This window comes from Dromaius novaehollandiae, chromosome 7 (assembly GCF_036370855.1).
Source record: "Dromaius novaehollandiae isolate bDroNov1 chromosome 7, bDroNov1.hap1, whole genome shotgun sequence".
NCBI classification, from domain to species: Eukaryota; Metazoa; Chordata; class Aves; order Casuariiformes; family Dromaiidae; genus Dromaius; species Dromaius novaehollandiae.
Window position 1 is genome coordinate 43180194 of NC_088104.1, and position 13589 is coordinate 43193782.

The following is a 13589-nucleotide window of genomic DNA, read 5'->3' on the forward strand; positions in this document are numbered from 1 at the left end:
AAAGCAGCAGAGATACTTGCCTTGATAGTTACACAGGAGAAAAAAAAGGGGGGAAATGGGAATTAACTGAAATAAATCGGGGGGGGGGGGAGATCGCCCATACCCGGGTCACGGGGGGGGGGGGGGGGGGGGGAAGGGAGGCCGCGCTGCCGCCTCTCCTCAACGGCCGCGGCCTGGCCGCGCGCCGCCATGGCAACGGCCAACGGCCGGGCGGCAACGGCCGGGCATGGCGGCAACGGCCGGGCATAGCGGCGAGGGGCGAGAGGCGGCGGCGCCCGCAGCATGTCTCACGCGTGAGTGCGGGGCGCGGGCGGGCAGGGCGCGGGCGCCTTCGGGGCTCCGGCCACGAGCTGCGTCACGGCCCCGGCCGCGTCCTCCCCTTCTCTGTGAGGCGCGACGCTGAAAATGGAGTACCTGGGGGGGGGAGAGAAAAAAGAAAAGAAAAAAAAAGCCTTTCTTGGAGGTGTTTCGCCGGTTTTCCCGGCTCTGTGGATCGTCCCTTCCACAGGTTTCCCCCACAAAGTTAAGTTGCCTCTCCATCTGGTTTCTGCAAGCGGTTGGACAGCGAGGAAAAACACATTAAAAATAATAAATGGGGGAGTGAAAGGGAGGGATTGAAATCGGCTGCAGTTCAAGCGGGTGTGGATCGGTAAATGAAATCACTGTTTTGTAAGAAAACAGGAAAAAAAATGTAAGAAACGGAGCACCCAGAGAGGCCCCCGTCTTCAAAGGAGCGTCTGGCTCCTTGGAGGAGCGCGAGGTGGAGCCCCCCAAAGCCATCGGATCACTTTTGTAGCATTTAGGCCAATATTAATATTATTTGTACTCCAGCATCACCCATAACATGCTAGGCCCTTTTCTGCTTGCAAAAAGTATTTTTTCCCCCTCATACACAGTTTTTCTCTGTAATGAGCTCCTCATGCTTTTAACACAATACAAAGCTTTAAAAGTTTATTCGCAATAACCAGACACTGATTATTGCACCGTATCAAAACGCCGGCAAAGAGCCATAACTCATTTTTCCTGAAGTATTATTATTACACGCAATCCGCTATATTAAGTAAGCGTTATCATTACTGCAGAGTCAGGCATTACGAAGTTGGGAACCTCACTGTGAAAGCCTTGCAGGACATTACCCCACTGTAATTTGGCATTTGCACCCTCCTAGTCCTGTTCTAGCAGTGCCTGGGCATGGCCAAGCCCTGTTCCAGGCAGCTCTTGTTCCCAGCCCTGTGCTGGATGCGGCTTGCTCGAGTTCACTAAAAACAGGAGTACGTTGCAAAAAATGCCTTGGTTAGGTCCCAGGTTAACCCCACGCAGCGCTACTTATCCTTTGCACCGGCCTGGTAACTCAGCTGAGGGAAGTTTACAAAGTAATTAATAGTTATCTCAACTGCCTGGTTTAAAACAATTCAACAACAGAAGTGGATTGTTTGACCTCTTCCAGAGAGAGCAATCTCAAAACCTGTCATTCCTGCCGAGTGTCTGAAATATGACTGCTCTTATTTGCGCTGGATTAACACAAAAGGAGTTAACTTGAGTGAGGTTGCAAAATAGTTATGTTTCAACTGTTTGGCTTAATGCAGTTTAATTTTAGTAGAGACAGAGCTCTTTATTGTTTCCTGTAGCATTGCCAGCATTGAACAGCGATTCCATATAAACTAAGTACACATCTGTGCCACAAGACACCAGTACATACAGTTCTGTTTCCAAACAAGGTACAGATGCTGGTAAGAAACTCCAGTTTGACTTTGATGCTGTTTAGCTCGCTTTGTCGAATCACTCTGTAGCAGTGCACAGCATGGCATTTATAGCTAGGCCAATTTGGTCCTTCCTAAATTTGAGTCTGAACGTACACCAGTTGATCAAGCAGGGCATTTGTATAGCTTGCGTTAAGCAACAGGCTGGATAGTTTTCTTTGCTGTTTTCTGCGTCTTCAGTAAATCAGTGAGCTAAGTTTTCTGGGTAATTTGTGCTTCCCTTTACAGCCCTGGCAACTGGATTCAGGTTACCACCTGAGAATCTCAGCCTTCCTTGGGAGGGGGACAGAAAAGCTGTGAATCTAAAGTGCTCCCAAACCATCAGGAAAATAAGCACTAATATTCTTATCTAAATATACACAGCCTTAACGGTTTAATTTCATGATTTTAAAATGGTTGGGGCTGTCAGTGCTGGTAAATCCATAAACATTTATCTGGTACATAATCTCTTAATGCTTACTATTCACAGTTGTCTGCATTCCTTCCCAGCACAGGGCTGGATGGTGATCAATGCCAGTAGTGAGGAAATAGGAACATGCTTTACTTTCGTCCTAGGTTGTCTTGTTTTGCAAGGAACAGTGGAGCTGGTTCTCAGTAAGTTACTCAGGCTACTGCTGTGTGGTTGTGAATATATTTTGAGGTTACCGTAAGTAAATTACAAGTATTTAAGAAGTCACATGATAAAAGTGTCCTAAAACACAGACTGCCCTACTTGAAGGCAATGAAGCAAAGCGCTAATAATACCAGGGGTTCATGAGAAAACCTTGATGCTCTGGGCAAAAACATTTTGGGAGGAAAACAGGAAATCAACCCCTATTTGTCAAATACGGTACTGGAAATGGGGATGGCTGCCTTTGCCTCCAGTGTCACATGGAAAACAGGCTCAATCCTGCAAAGTGAGAGGCACGTCAGTAAGTCACAGCCACGTCTATAATTCAGCATTTTCAAATACTCTCCAGTCACATCCTTGTGTCCTATATAGAACTGCGACCCAGCACAGCTTTTTCTGTGTTTGAGGTAAACAGCTGCTTTTCAGACATCTGGAAAACCACTATGCACATAAAGATAAATTGCATGTGTCTTGCGCAGCTAGTTGGACGTGCCAGACTTACTAAGTTTGCGGGCAGGGCAACTGTGCTGTGTGCACCACAAGCGAAAACAGTCAGATTAGCAGCATTTGCAGAGCGGAGTCACCCAGCACATGTAATTTATGTGCTGGGATTTCAGTATTTGCAATCAAGGGTTTACAAGAAGTGTTCGCCATTAAGGCCCTGTGATTTTAATGGAGGTGTGGTCTAAAGCTTGTGGAAGCACGTTATTCTACTGATTTAATAGGCTTTGAATCAGGTTAGAGATAGGACGCTTGGAAAGCACTCGGCTATATTCTCTTAAGGCCAGTAGGCTCCCAAAGGCTGCAGAAAGAAAGTTGCCCTGTCCAGACATGCTTGACATTTTCTAAGGACAGTTGTAGTACTCGTGAGAGAGCATGCCCATCACATTTGCTGTAAGGTTGATTAAGAAGTACACGACACACCCCACTTCCTAAAGTACTCAAACCACTAGCATTTGCATACAGATGTACTTTGTGTTCCAGACACTGAACAGGAGATTTGCATAGATGTTTTTGCATTTCATGTTTTCCTGCTGCATTTCCTCTTCTTTTATGAATTTCTTTACAATTTACCTGACCTGTAGGATCTTGACCAGTAATTTCATAACTTGCCCTAACAGCCATAGTCCAGACATGATCAAAGCTAAGTCTCAGCTCAGCTACCTTTTGTACCAAGTTGTACTCAGCTATAAGACATTTGCCACTGCCACCAAGAAGCTTTAAAAAAAAAAAAAGAAAGAAAAAAAGAAAAAAAATCAAGCAGCTTTAAAATTTAATCTCATGTCACAAATAGATAAAGTCAATGGTTAAGTATTTAATCTATGACAAATTCTTTAGCATCTCCCCTGCTGTTTCTGATAAAAGCAACCAAAGGAGAGCTGTGTATTTTACATTGCATCCCCAAAGCTCTGTTAAAGAAAATTAGGGTTGCAAAACCAAGCACTGAAAATGTAAGAAATTGCCAGTGCAATCTCCTCCCCTCCTGCCACTTTATGTGGCTGCATTACGATGCAGTTTCTTATTTTGTGATCACATCCTATTTTCTCCCCGCAGGGCCCCAGCCTCATTCAGTGATTGCTGAATATTTCTTTGTATCCCCTCATTCAGCGTGCGGCCCCAGGCCATATTCTTCAAATTCCATCCAAACACCACAATTATTAGCTTCCTCCTGGGCATTCCTATGATGTTCTCTCCCATACATTTCCCCAGCGTTCACAAATTCATCTTTGCCCCTTTTTCCACCCCCGGTGACTGGAAAACAATCAGAATGATCACAACTAAGATTCAGAACTTCAAGTCCGTCCCGTACTTCCCTTCATCCTTAATGAGCAGGTAGAGGAAGATCTTGTGTGTAACCGGTACATTTTCCCCTTTGGGAAAAAGCATTGTCAGTGGATAATATCCCAGCAGCACTTGTGCTAGAGAACAGTGAAAAAAGAGGCTATAGTTAGCAAGAAATTCAGTAGACAGCTCTAACTTTAGTCAAGTTTAAAGCCTGCTGTTGGGGAGCCTCGCAGAGGTAAAGTGCCCAGACAAAGTGTTTGCCCTCTATGCATGGAACTGCAGGCAGCTGGGTGGGCGATTGCTCTGTCTTTTTCCAAGGAAAGGAAAAAAAAACATATGGACATAGGATAGTTAATGCTGAAATAAACCTCAGTGCCATGCCCAGTAAAAAGTGAGACAGGCAAAAGCTGCTTGGTGCTTGAGCAAGTAGGTTCTTCCGTACTCCAGCCCGTTTTTAGCTATCCATCTCTCATTCATCCTTGCAATAAACCTAGCTTACGGCAGTATCTCCTGCAGCGATGCTACAAGGTAATTGGATATAAGTTACCGAAGCTCTCGTTCCCCATCCTTTCATGCTTCCTTAGCGAGGGGGAATGCTGCTTGCAAAAGAGAGGAAGCTGCTGCTGCCCTTCCTTAGCTTTTCAGCGCAGGGCAACCCCCAGCCCCGAGACGCGAGCTGCGGCCTGATGGACTGAAGGATGGCCCTGGGAGCGCCCAGCAGCGACATTCAGCCTACAACATCTCCCCTACCTTAATCGCCTATGCTTCCAGTCCATTAAAAGGCACCCATGCAATGCCCTCCTGTAAGAAAAGGGCCTTTTTTCCCATCAGCATTGTGAGTTTGGGCTAGAGCAGGTGCTTGAGAACCACTGAGGTGCAGTGTTACAGCCGGTGCTTAGTGAAGCAGGCTTCCTCGCCTTTGCTGTGGTTTCCCATTACATTTATGCCACAAAAATCTTTTATCCCCTCTTCACTTTCTGTCATAGTACCAAAGGCTGAAATCGGAGATGACAGAAGTATAGGGCTGTTCCCGTTAACAATACCAGCAGGCTGTATATGCTTTCTTCCCCAGTAACAACCAAAGCCTGTTGAAGTTTATCCTTTAATTTCCCCCAAAGCTTCTAACTTTGCAAAACATCGCTGGCTAGAGCAAGCATGCAAAAGGGAAGTCATCTTGCAATGTTACATTCACCACCACCAGCTAAGTTTGGCATCATTATAAAGCCGGCCTTATGTTAGGAGCAAGGGAAGCAGGCCTGGCCGAGCTTAGAGCCACGAGTAACCACTGCTCCAGCCTGCAACCGAAAGGTTTTTGGAACAGGAATCAGTTCAGACATTTAAGTCAATTCGCTTTTCATTTTTATAGGCCACACCAGTCCTTATTTCTGTCTGTACCCTTCTGTCCCCTCTCTCCCCCCAAAAGTTTTATCTATAATAGTGGAAAACAGAAAAAGAGGGCTACTTCTATAGTATGTTTAGCCTAGCTATCCCCACAGACTATGTGGGCAGGTTTTTGTGGGGGATCCAGTACTCGGCTGACCTGAATAAGCCTGGCAATCAGTTTAAGTCTGGTGATTTTAAGAGAGAAAAGAAAAGCAGCAGCATTTGCGCAAGCCCCTTTTCCTCTCAGGGCCTCACTTTCCCCTCCCAACCTTTGTCTCTTGTTTTTTTTTTATTTTACGAATGCCGCAAGGCAGGGTTTCCCTCCCTCCTGTTTGCCCAGGGCTTAGCACAATGGCAAACCTGTCGAGCCTCACGTATCTGGAGCAAGACCCGCAGGACCGGCCCCTGCACACACTTCCTTCTCGCCTGCGCCGTGACTCCGCGCAAGCCTGTTCTCTTGGCCTGTGCAAGTAGTTCGTGAGGGCAACACGGATGCTTCAGAAATATGGTTTAAAACACAGATGACTTACCACTCATGTAATCACGCAAAGCAGTTTCTATATTAGGTGAAGAGAGCTGCCCCAGTTCTGCCTGAAGGGTTTTCCCTTTCACCTCTTCACAGGTGACCGTCCATCAGAGTAACCAGCAGTATTTTCACGGGGCCCACGCAGTACCGCGCTGTGTGCTGACGTGGGTTGGACGCGGTGTGAGAGTTCAAGGTATTTCTGCCTTCAGAGGACAGCACAGAAAAGCCAGGCATTAAGGAAACCTGGCTTCTGCCCATACATTAATCTGCAGACAGACACAGCTTGGAGTGCAAATTTTGCCATGTCCTGGAATACCAGAATCGCTGTTCCCTTTGCCAGCTAAATAAAAGCAGCAAGACGCTTTTACAGAAACAAAACAAAAAAACCAAACACACACACACAGAAAACCCCACTGATGCCACATTCCCTCAATGGTTCAAGAGTAGTGCAAGGTTCAGTTTCCACACTCAACACAAATCCCTCCAGTATTGAAGTGTATGCTTTAGACTCAAAGCCAGTTCAACGGAAATAACCAGGCTAATCTCAGCTGTACTGAAAAACAAGAGACTTTTTGAAGTGTAAGAAGAGATGGGTCAAGCAAAAGTGTACTGTTAGAGGGCCCTGGAATATTAAAATGAGGCAATATATAATTTGGCAGGCTTTTAAACACCTTATTATAACTTAAGCAGAAAAACACATCTGTAAGCCTCCCTCTAAATAAGCAGATCAGGCTTCATTTTGAGCAATAAAAGTGAAGTTCAAGCTAGAAGTCATGCTACAGCAAAGCGTATTCTCAAGTACTTGTGTTAGACTTTGTTTCTACTTCGTGGGAGTGATGAGAAGAGGAGGGACATTGATTAGGAGGTAAAGCTCTGACCTTCCCTCAAAGCTGTAAGGCTGCCAGAAAGCACTCTGGGGGCTCTGGAGTTAAGTCACTTTATGTGTTTTTTCCTCATCCCATTACAGTGTTGTTGATTTTCCCCATAACACTCCTGTTTTGTAGTTGCTATGACAATTTGCAGCATTACTTATAGTGCACATACAATATATGCAGAGATCAAGAGAGACTTCTTTCTTTCCCAGGACTTAATGGTCTTATGCCTCGAGTAGGAAAATCACATTTAGTCATGCTGGTTAACTCCACTAGTATAGTTGCTCTCCAGATTGTCCTCTGCAGCTTTACGTTTCCTCCCATGCCTCCCTTCAGAGTTTGAATCCAATTGCTTGTGTTGCTAAGAGCAATTGCAGCTAAGTCTGCAGGCTGCCCCAGGTCTTCCAGCTTCACATGCTGGCCTCACTCTTAAAACACTGAGGTCAGGTTGGCACCCAGTTTTAAGAGCAGAAAGTCTATTTTGACGGTGGGGACGCTAAGCGTATGGCTGAAGATGAACAGAAGCAGGGCCACAGCAGCCTTCTCCCTTACCCATCTCTGATGCAGCTCACATCCTAACGGTTCCAGAACAGGAACAAACCTACAAGATGAACCCGTAGCAGCAAATAAAAAGACAGCGCGTTCCAGACAGCGTCATACTCCCTCTTCAGTGCACGGAAATGATTTTGAAGGAGTTTGCAACTTCATGCAGAGGGAGAACTGAGCAAATAGGGAAAAGCTCAAATAGTGATGTAGGGGCCACATGCTGCCTGATTAATAGGCAAGGACATTCAGTCCTGTCCTTTTAATGCATAATCTTGAGCATGTAGATTACTCCTTCCTAGTACCTTTGAGCTTCTTAGTCACTCAGCAAGATGTGACAGTGTTGAGGGACCAAGCGTGGCCTGCACAGTGCTCCTCCAAAGCTGCAAGGCTGCTCAGGATTACAGCAACTCTGCCAAGTCCCCCAGAAGAGGGCTGTAAACATCAAAGCACATCTGATCCTTGAGACTAGCGTAGCAGTGCTCCCATTTGGATACTGGTAAAAAACCTGAAATCATTATTTTGATCCTATTTTAGGGAGGGGAAACAAATGGTTGTGCTTGTGTCCTCTAGTTTTTAATCAGTGTGATCCAAAGAGATGCTCAAATCACATTTCTGCTGGCAGGATCTGCTATCTCAGTCACCTGGTTAACAAATCTGAAGCACGAGGGCCAGATCCTCCAAAGGTGCAAGTCACCCCAACTGCAGCGAGTTCACTAGAACTATCGACTTAGCCCAGCTGAAAGTTTAGCCCTAGCAGTTCCACATCAGTCTTTCCCATCCTTTTTCTTTTACTCTAATGCTTCATGTTGCAGTGGATCGGTCCTTTCTGTGCCCTCATTTACACAGGCCACCGGTGCTCCAAAAATGACAAAAATACCATAATATCCACAGTCATGACGTTAGACCCAGAGCAATGTGCTTGCAATCATCTTACATTTATCTGATAAACTAATGCTTTATGGAAGCAATTACCTTCCATTTGCACTGCCTTGTATTAACACACTCTGAAGGGCTAGATCCCCCCTTCCCCTCAAAAAGTCATTCAAAATATATACAGAAACTGGATATCAAGCTGGCTCAGCAGGGGGAACACTTGGCATTCTTCAGTTTGAGGAGGCAGAAAGAGGGGTTATTGTAAATCGGGGTGGACGGTCACCGAGTCTTTTCTTGCTGCATTACAGCTTGTCGTCTCTATGCAACAACCTGCATTTGAGATGCTTTAGCCTGAGGATACCCACTGTTCGTAAATCAGTATGGTTGTGGGGACAACCTGTGGGGCCAGGCTTCCTCAAAGATTTATAACCTCCCCATTATCAAGTTGATTGTGGGGAGGCATAGCTGAGAAAGTACAATACCTCTTTGTTTCCTTCTCTGCTGCTCTGCCCAATGAATCTCATCCGTATGTGTCCTTCCAAGTCCCGATTTCAGAGAAAGCCTACAAAACTCCCCTTGATCAACTGGCCGAGCTGTTAGGTCAAAGCTAGTGGTGGTCTTGTTTGTGCCAATCTTCTCCACTCTGCTGGTTTTATTTTATCTCCTGCACCTGGGTTAATTGCTGCAATTGACTGATTCAGTTGGTGCAATGGGATGTAAATGAAGTTGGAAAAAAAAGGAAGGGGAAAGACCTGGGTGGGCTGCAGAAGCATTAGGAAAAGCAAGACCAGCTGCATCCTGCAGAAACCCAGGTCAGCTGAAAAGTATAATATGCACTTGAAAAAGTTAACTGTGCTAATTCAATAGCAGGGTTCAGATTGTTAGTGTTTTTGCTGACTGCTCCAGTGAGTCCCAGCACCCCTGTTAGTATCCTGGACACAGCGCACACCCCACGCTCGCTGCGCTCGAGGCAGGGCGTGAGCCTGTACGCTGCAGTATTGTCCTGTAACCCCCTCGGTCTCTCTTGCCGCGGAAGCGGGTCATTCTGTACTCCGAGATTGGGAATGATAAGATCAGCTGACAGAGCTCCAACTTACGTATTTATTATCGAACGTGAGCAGAAGTTAACAGCTGCCCAGGCCTTCTTGTCAGAGTCGGTACACAAGCACGTTCTCAGCGCTGCTCAGAGGGGCAGGAGGTCTGCTCTGAAAGGTCCCGGCTGCTTTCCTTCCTTTCTTGAGAGGTTCTAGGAGCAGTGAGCAGTAGCTAGGCTAAGCATGTGGATGGGTCTAGATTTCAGCATTGAGGCTAATAGCCTTATTTCTAGGGCTTACAAACAAAAAGCAGCTTTCCCATATGCCTTTGCCCACTGCTCTCCCCTCCTCCAACAAAGAAATTGTTTTTCTCCCAGCATAACTGAGTCTCACTGCAGAAGCAGCTATGTTGTTTTGCTGTTAGAGAAGCATTTTCAAAGACCTATGATTTTTCTGAAGCCCATTGCTTCCAAGAGACCATCTCCATCTAGCAAAGAACAGGTTACAAAGCAGAACAGGACCTGAAGTGACCTTTAACTATCACAGGTTTTATCTCCTTTCAAAGCCAAACCTGCTATTTGGGCTGTTCTCTGAATACAAGCCTCATTGCCTAGAGTCCATTTCTTGCTCCATTAGGGTGGTTTTCCACAGTACCCTGTCCCGGTCTGCCTTGGCCATGAAAATCCTTTGACAGCCAATCTATGCTGACATCAGAGCTCCAGCTATTCCTACCAAAAGAGCAGAACTCCCTGAGTAAACAGCATTATCACTTCTGGAAGCAAAGCTGGCCTTAGGTGGCACTTTCCATTTCACATAGCCCTCTAGCCACTTTACCTGACATTTAGCAGTTGCTTGAAAAGCAACCATTACCTCAGTAGGGAAAAAAAAAACCCTAAATTCTTTCCCTCAGTTCCTATTTGAAATAGTACCCGCAGCTGTGCTTTAGCATTAGCGCCATTTAGAGACCTTACCCCACATTTAGCAGCGAGCAACCACTTTGGAACAACAAGATGGGGGAAAAGCAGCACACCTTTCCGAAACTTCAACTCTTCCTCATGTCAAACACACTGAGACCTAAAATATACCTTCCCCCATCCTAAGCAGGAGGAAGACGCACCTTTCCTCTTAAATTATCCCCTCAATTAACACAATGGAATGAAACTCAGGTCACTTTTTCCCTTGCCTCAAATTAGCTTGAAAGCTTCTACCTGTTTCAGACTTAAGGAAGGACTTAGCTACCTGAGAGTTTATTAGTTTTTCTAGCAGTATCTTTTGCTCTGATAAGAGGTGTTACCTTTCCCATCAAGCAGTGCCTTATGTAATTAAACATCACTCCTGTATTTTATACCATGATAACCATGAATGTTGTTCTGGAGCCATTACCCCCTCAAGGGAGGGAGAGGAAAAAGCATTAAATGTCAGTTTTGAAATCACAGCTGTCGGTCATCCAGTTGCACAGTCAGCTCTGCAGTGCCTTGAATCTCATGTCTTGTGCTTTTGTCCTTTAACAGAGCTCTCTGCTCTTCTGGATGACATCCAGAAGTTTTTCCATTTTTGAGCTTCTGTTAATAAAAAAGTACTTTAAGATTCCTATTTTTAGAACTATCAAAAGGTGCAGCTTCTTGCTAATTGACTTAACATATATTTTAGTTAAAACCTCTAGAAATTAAATGGCTTGCATTTCCAGGCTTGCATTTTTAAGAAGCCCACACTTAGAGAGTCCTGGTACCATTGCGAGCTAACTGTTGCTTTCATATCTGGTTAACATAGTCTCTTCTCTTTTCAATTAGCACTTACAATAAGGTGTGGACAGATGCCCAAGAAGCCCTCAACATCCTACTCCAGAGAGAGAGAGAAGATAAGTCCCTCAAGCCAGAGCAGGACCGTGTGACAACATTCAAAACATTAGCCACTTCCTACATCAAATACGTGCAAATCTTCCGTAACTTGGAGACGGCCTACGACCAAATTGTTCACCCACAAAAACGACTAGTGATTCGGCAAGTGCTAGAAGGCGTGATGGGCCGGATCCTGGAGCTGAAAAATGACATGGTGACGCTGGAGAATTCAGAGTACCACTACTTTGATGATATCCTACAAGACCTGAAGCTTCCACCGGTAAGTCTACCTCTATGATAAGCAAATTTAGCATAGGAACTTTGCCTAATCTGTGTTTTAAGTGCAGTCCAGTTTACTGGCTGGCTGTGAAGTTGCACTAGGTGGTTTCCTGATTGTCCAATAGTTTGCTGAGTGATCAGTAATTAGGACATTTTTTATTAAAGATAACTCCTAGGGATGTATGTGATCAAAGTGAGCTTTATATGTTGGAGCAAGATTTTAAAAGCTGATCTGCGTGTTCAGTATGTTGCATTTCTGCTTCTCCATAGACCCTGGAGCCTGTCTGTGTTGCTTTCTCATAGATGTGTTATGTCCTAGCATAAAGTAATATTAGTCTAGCCAGCTTCAGTATTAATGACAACAGATAGACTCTGCCTGATTTTAGTGTAGGATTAGATGGAAGATGGGCAGCTGATAACTCAGCTACTGTCCACTTCAGTCTGTCCTTTGCTTCACTGTGAATCAGCTTGGCCTCAGGCTCTTCCAGAGATTACAGGTAAAGCTAAAAGGTGCCTAGTCTGGCCTAGTAGCTAGCAGTAAACATTACCAAAGTGGTAAATCTGAGACAAGTCTCTTATTGCAAAACGAGCAGGGGCTGGGAGCATATTTAACATCCAGGGATAAGGACTGCCTGATGCAGAAGCAGCTCCCCGAAGAACAGCCCTCTAAACCAGATGAGTATGACAGTAAGGCAAGGTCTTGGAAGTTGTGCTCTAAAAGCAACGTGAAAAGTAACGAGCTGTTAATAGATAGTTACTTTTCTCGCAGACAGCTCCACCTATTGTCAAATTTAGGTACCGCTGGTAACAGCTTTTCTAAAGGAAAAAGTAAATTGAGCTGAAGCTTAAATTACTGCTGTTTTTCAGACCTCAGTTATAATGTGAAATAAATTGCCTAATATCATTATAGCAGTATTTTTAGATTTCAAAATACGTTGCTGTTTGCAATTGCATGTGTAGTTTATTCTGCAAATTTAGTATAATGATTGCCATTAATTTCAGTCAGCTCTTTACCTGCTACATAAATTGTAGCAGAAAACTATTTTAAACTATGATAATGCATACTAGAGAGTATAAATACATCTCTGGAGAAACTGATCCTTCAAATCATTAAACATTCCTATTTTCATGAGATATCAGTAAATCCACCCACAGAGAAAAGTTGGCAAGTATGAAAAGTAATGCCTGACACCTACTGAAAAACAAACATAAATTCAAATTCCTGTACCACACCTTAATTTTAAGAAGGCATGACATACTTGCCTAGTACAAAAAAAGCACTGGAAGTCTTTAGGACTTTTTAAAAGAAAACATTATCCTCCAGAGTAGGTAAGAGCACACGTTTGAGTAGGCTTTTTATAAATTAATCACACAGTCTAGGTTCCAAAACAAAATTATTGGCCACTACTTGATAACTTAAAGAATCTGCTAAAAGGGATGTCTCCAGTCCTCCTCCTCACCAAATTATGACAGGCTAAAATCCAGCATGGTTACAACAGGGAACACAGCACAGAGGTGCCATCTCATTTTACGACTTATGGATGATACTGCAGAACACTTCCTGCACTTTCTGCTATAGCAGTCTAAGTCCAAGCTTCATCTCTCTCCAGTTCTGTGCCTTGCTTTTTTCAGTGGTGGCCTTCCAACACTCAGTCACTTCATTTACAAGTGTAATTTTGAAAGTGTTTGGATACACAAATCCCACATGGAACAGAGAGTGGTTGAAAGGCTGCCAATTTGTTTCGAAGGTAAATGTCACAAGCCAATTTTTTCCCAGTGTTGGCCTCATAAAGTGACTGCAAAGAGAAGTAGTCTTCCCCCTTTCCCCTGCCCCGGTGTTATGGCTTTTATCTTCTCTTTACAGTGAGTAAAAGTCATTTACGTTCCAGAAATGACTGAAATTAAAGCCCAGGTTAGCTATCAGAGAAACTCACCACCCCAGGCTGACTGACTTGCACTGCTACCTGGCTAAACATAATAGCCCTCTCATCCTTTGCAGAGATGACCAGGCAAACCACTGGTTCTTATGCTTAAAGGCAGCCAGGTTTGTAATCCATTCTAGAGAGATTTTCACTCTTATAAT

At 44.6% G+C, this 13589-nt stretch overlaps 1 protein-coding gene across 2 annotated transcripts in view; it reads left to right on the forward strand.

Moving 5' to 3' along the window:
* The first annotated feature begins 170 nt into the window (after window positions 1-170).
* The window catches only part of IQCA1 (IQ motif containing with AAA domain 1), a 110456-nt gene continuing 97037 nt past the window's right edge, over window positions 171-13589 (forward strand). For both annotated transcript variants that reach the window (XM_064515402.1, XM_026104704.2), the window contains exons 1-2: window positions 171-293; window positions 11180-11507. In XM_064515402.1, the coding sequence (XP_064371472.1) occupies window positions 283-293; window positions 11180-11507 (339 nt within the window). In that variant the 5' untranslated portion in view covers window positions 171-282. The remainder of the gene's footprint in view (window positions 294-11179; window positions 11508-13589) is intronic.